This window comes from Nicotiana attenuata, unplaced genomic scaffold (assembly GCF_001879085.1).
Source record: "Nicotiana attenuata strain UT unplaced genomic scaffold, NIATTr2, whole genome shotgun sequence".
In the NCBI taxonomy this organism is placed as follows: Eukaryota; Viridiplantae; Streptophyta; class Magnoliopsida; order Solanales; family Solanaceae; genus Nicotiana; species Nicotiana attenuata.
In genome coordinates this window covers 20658-26005 of record NW_017675414.1, presented here as the reverse complement: position 1 = coordinate 26005, position 5348 = coordinate 20658, and the positions used below count along the sequence as shown (strand labels likewise).

The following is a 5348-nucleotide window of genomic DNA, read 5'->3' as shown; positions in this document are numbered from 1 at the left end:
TAAACGCTAAATGAATCAATTTGAATGCATAGAAATAAATTTCCCAAAGTTTTTCCCAAAAGTCAAAAATTGCCCTCGGGCTCACATGGTCAAAACTCGAGGTTCGAACCAAAACCCGATTACCCATTCCCCCACGAACTCAAATGTATAATTTATTTTGAAATCGAACCTCAAATCGAGGTCCAAATCCCCAATTTTTGAAAAATCTAGGTTCTACCCAAAAACACCCAATTTCTCCCATGAAAATCATTGATTTTAAGTTGAAATCATGTTAAAAGATGTTAAAGAGTGAAGAAACGAGTTAGAAATCACTTACCAACGTTTTGGAGAAGAAAGGTTGTTTGAAAAATCGCCTCTTATGTTTTTGGGTTTTTGAAAAGTGAAAAATGACTGAAAATCCCGTCTATATATATACCTCTCAGAACCCCTGTGCGGACCGCACAAAACCGACTGCGACCGTACAGCCCTTCCTGACCCTGTGCGGACCGCACAAAGTCGACTGCGGCCGCACAGCCCTCCACCGCGCACCGCGTAAATTCGACCGCGGACCGCACTGACCCCTCCGCGGTCGCACACGATTTCTCCCGGACCGCACTAGCGGGTTCAGAGAGCTGAAATTGCTCTGAACCTGCAATATCTGAGTTTTTAAACCTAAGACCTCTCGGAACCTACCCGAAACTCACCCGAGCCCTCGGAACTCCAAACCAAACACACGTACTAACTCAACAACACCATACGAACTTATCCGTGCGATCAAATCGCCAAAATAACCTCAATAACGACGAATTACACCTCAAAATCAAAGGATTTTTCTCAAACTTCATAAAACATCAACTTTAGCAATTTAGGTCTGAATCACGTCAAACGACGTCCGTTTTTCACCAAATTTCACAGAAACATCTTAAATCATATATAAGACCTGTACCGGGTGTCGGAACCAAAATACGGGCCCGATACTAACATACCCTAATCAAATTTCATTTCAAATTTCCTTAAACAAATTTCAGAAAATTATTTCTTTCAAAAATTCATTTCTCGGGATTAGGACCTCGGAATTCAATTCCTGGCATACGCCCAAGTCTCATATTTTCCTACGGACCCTCCGGGACCGTCAAATCACGGGTCCGGGTCCGTTTACCCAAAACGTTGACCGAAGTCAAATTTATTCATTTTATAATCAAAACTTATCATTTTTTTCACAGATTTTCACATCTAAGCTTTCCGGCTACGTGCCCGGACTGCGCACGCAAATCAAGGTAGTGCTAAGGGAGGTTTTTAAGGCCTCGAAATGTAGAATTTCATTGCAACACAAGTGATGACTCTTTTTGGGTCATCACACGGGGTTAGGCCAGGCACTTACCAGCACATGGGGTCGGTTGTGCTAACGCTACACTCTGCACTCTGTGCAGATACCGGAGCAGTATTGGGACAGCATTAGTAGCTTGGGAGCCATCCTTCAGTCCATAGAGATCCCAAGGTAGTCCGCAGGCCCAGCGTCTCTTCTATCTTCTATTATGATCTGTTATCACTTGTATCCGAGACAGACTGAGTTTCTTTCTTTCAGACATTTGTATGTAGTAATCATAGACGGTCCGTGAATGTTGTGACACCGATTTCTGGGTAGAGACATATGTTGGCTATTCGTATCGATTTTGGTATTATATTTATCTAAGTCCTCCGCTTAATTTCATCTTCCACTACTGTTTAAATGTTGATCACCTGTTGTTACAAGTAGTTAAAAGTGTTAAAAATAAAAAGGTTAAAGATTTCTAAATTTCGTGGCTTGCCTAGCTTCTACGAGTAGGCGCAATTACGACTCCCGAGGGTGGGAAATCCGGATCGTGACAGTTACATTATCTCACCAGGTATTGGGAAATTGTACGTATTGAGCTGATAGTCTATTGATGAAATTATTGATGTTTTGAAATTCTAAGTTTTTATTTGATGTTTCCGCATATTGTTAGGCTTACCTAGCCTTAGAGACTAGGTGTCGTCATGACTTCCTATAGAGGAAATTTGGGATCGTAACATCTATGAATAAAAAATGTTTGACAAAAGAACATATCATTAGGTTGCTCTTCTAGTTTTATAGCTCAAATGTTACAATTCTTATTTTTTATATCTTATATTAGGAAGAATCTTATTTACAATAATATTGGTACACAGGTAAAATGCTTATCAACGTCACAACAATAACCAAATATAACATTTTTCTATATCTTATATTAGGAGAATCTTATTGACAATAATATTGGTACAAAATACAATGCTTATCAACCTCGCAACAATATTAACCAAATATATCATTATCATGAGCAACAACGACTTGTTTGGATGGTTGTTACCTATTGTATTGTATCATATTATTACTTTAAATACAATATTTATTTTGATTGTTAGTTTAATTTTATTGTATCGTATTGTTAAATATGTCGTTATATAACAACGAAAAGTGCCACTTTATGTAACGACGGATTTGGTGTGGTAGCGGCGTTACCTTGATTTTTCCTCTCATCTTTCTTTCGCTTATTATTAAATAATTATATTTTCTCCTTTATTCTACTTTTTTATATATTAATTCTACCATGTGTCCTATTTTTTCTTAATAATGTTACAAGTTTATTCTTTATATTGTTGGTGCGTGACATCATTAAACAACGGCAAATGATACAATTTATCCAAATATTGTATTCATCAAACAATACAATACAATACAATATGATGCATTATAAAATGACATGTAACAACCATCCAAACAAGTTGTAAGTGGTACATATGATAAATGCATGAATCATCAAATAAGGACCAAATCTCAATAATTAATTGTCTAGTCAACTTTAGCTCTGAATTTTGAGGGCAGCCTCTTTGATAAGCCTGAATGACTCGACAAAATCATCTCCAAGTTGATTCGGATCTGGAATTATTCCTTCATCAACTGCTACTGCAAATGTTAACTTCTTGGCATAACTACACCCATGAACCATTATCCCCTATAATATAATATGCATTTGAATTTAGCGAATGTTGACTTGAGTAGTTTTGTTTTTCAATTATATAACTGATCTCAACTAGTTTGTGATTGAAGAACAGTTGCTTGATTAATTGAAGAAACTTACAGTGGATTGTCCATAACATGTTGGAGCAATGAATGCCAATGGGTGGCCTGACAAAGAAACTTCTTCTAGCGGACCGACTACGTTTGAAAAGAATAGTGTTGTATGAGATAGAGCTCTTGGAGCAAGAGCGGCCGCACCCTACGTGCAAAGCAATAATTAAGCAAAAAATTAGTAAGGTCTAGATTACAAGTTTCAAAGACAATTAAAAAATGGAAAAGGGTCTGATATATTCCTCTATTATGATAAATCTTTTAAAATTGTCCCCCATTATACTATTGTACCATAAAACTCCCAGCCGTCTTACTATTCGAACAAATATACCCCTTCTTTGACGCACTGGACACGTGGCACCCATCCGTGTCCTTTTTACATCTGGCCACATATTAAATCGACCCACCTCATTTCTTTTAACCTGATTCACTTCAAAAAAAACCATTGCTCGACCCGAAGTCCACCCCCATTGCTTCTCTAATCTCTCTCTCTCTCCTCTTTTCCTTCTCAATGTTATAATCATGGCCGAAATTTCCATCGGCGGACTCGCCGAAAACGATGGAGAACCTTCAGATTTGTCACCTCGCACTTTCTCTATACCTACACACATATTTATACACAGATCTGGAGAAATATACAACATTAGGAAATTAACTTGAACACATTTCTATCCTCTCTGTTTTACCATTATTAACAAACCCCTTTGCAACTCACTCTTACATATATCACCAAAAATATTTTCATCACCATTTTGAAGATGATGTTAAATGTTGCCAATTTCTGGTCACCACAAGCAAAAAAATTTTAACACAACAGTGTCATTCGGTCATTGATCTTCAAAATTAGCAACTGTTTTTTCTAAACTCAGTCTAGGTCCTATGAAAGATTGCAACTTAATTCATAAATTCCCATAAGATGTAAGCATGTTCCTTAAATTTTAGACTTTCTATTTGTGAAAATGACAATAAAATTGCCTCAGAATTGCATCAATCTCTTCTTCGGCATTTCAAGATCCAACTGAGTAGCACCATATGGGGCGTCTCAGATCTCCACTATACTTCCAATCTTATTTGGCAGTGACGGCGAGTGTAGGGGGAGGTGGTCGTGGAAGAAGAAAGGGATGGAGGGGGATAAGGTGGAAGAAGAAGAGGGTTAGGTCATGGGTTCTGGGTCTTGGGTAATGGGACGGGTCGAGTTTAATTTTAGACTAGATATACCAAGAGCCTTGGATACGTGCCAAGTGTCCAGTCCGTCAAAGAAGGGGTATATGTGTTCAAATAGTAAGACGGCAGGGAGTTTTATGGTTCAATAGCATAACGGGGACAACTTTAAACAATTTATCATAGTAGAGGGACAGATCAGACCCTTTTTCGATTAAAAAAACATCTCTATTTTGCTTGATAATTTTAGGATTTGTTCACTTTTAACTCGCGCCAGAAACTATTTACATTTGGTAGCCGAAAAACTATATAAAATTTGTATAATATATAGAATGTATATATATACAAAAAATATATATTTTCCGGCTATTATTTTGAGAACGGATATACCGTGTCATTTTTCTATAATTTTTTTAAAGATGTAAAGAGAGAATGGAGTACTACCTTAAATCCAAATAACTTGATTAAGAGTTCTGAGAGATAAAAGGTGCATCGAGACTCAAGAGAATGCTTCTTTCGATCCATTGTTGTGTTAGCTTTGCGAACATAGTCGAGAGGATTATCTAATTGGGATATAGATAAGGGAATTATTACAATACCAAAACAATTTCCTTGTATCACTACAGCATTCTTCTCAATCATTTCAGCTACAGCCTGCCGTAACAATCATGTGAAATCAATTGATAATTAGGCACATATATTTGCCATAGTAGTAACACAGTTATCAATCTTTAAGCAAAATATTTCTGGATCAGTATTTTGTGAATACTAGCTATAAGTAACCTTGGATGATTTTGGATTTTACACGCGGTAGATGAAGAAATACTCACTTGGACTCCTAAAACAGGTCTCAGATTCATTACAACACTGGCTCTGCATCTCATTTTTTGTGGTGAAAAGTTCCTCTTCCCTTCAATTTCTTGATATGGTCATGTTAAGAATAAACACAATAAAAAGTTTAGCCAGCATGGTTTAAAGCAAACTTTACGTCATTGTTACACACAACCACAAATATATGACTATTTTACCCAGAAAAACAAATATATGACTTTTGTACCTCCCCCTCCCCCCACCCCCCCAC

The 5348-nt window shown here is 37.1% G+C and overlaps 1 protein-coding gene across 5 annotated transcripts in view; it reads right to left on the bottom strand.

Moving 5' to 3' along the window:
- Positions 1–2690: 2690 nt before the first annotated feature.
- LOC109220051 (O-acyltransferase WSD1-like) overlaps positions 2691–5348 on the bottom strand; it is a 5338-nt gene continuing 2680 nt past the window's right edge. Inside the window, exons 4-7 of one of the 5 annotated variants that reach the window (XM_019384510.1) lie at positions 5098–5186; positions 4867–4921; positions 3117–3254; positions 2691–2941 (exon numbers count right to left, since the gene is read on the bottom strand). In XM_019384510.1, coding sequence (XP_019240055.1) covers positions 2838–2941; positions 3117–3254; positions 4867–4921; positions 5098–5186 — 386 coding nt within the window. In that variant the 3' untranslated portion in view covers positions 2691–2837. Of the gene's footprint in view, positions 2991–3116; positions 3255–4711; positions 4922–5097; positions 5187–5348 lie in introns of all 5 variants that reach the window. The other 4 variants (XM_019384508.1, XM_019384509.1, XM_019384512.1 and 1 more) reach the window with 4 other exon arrangements.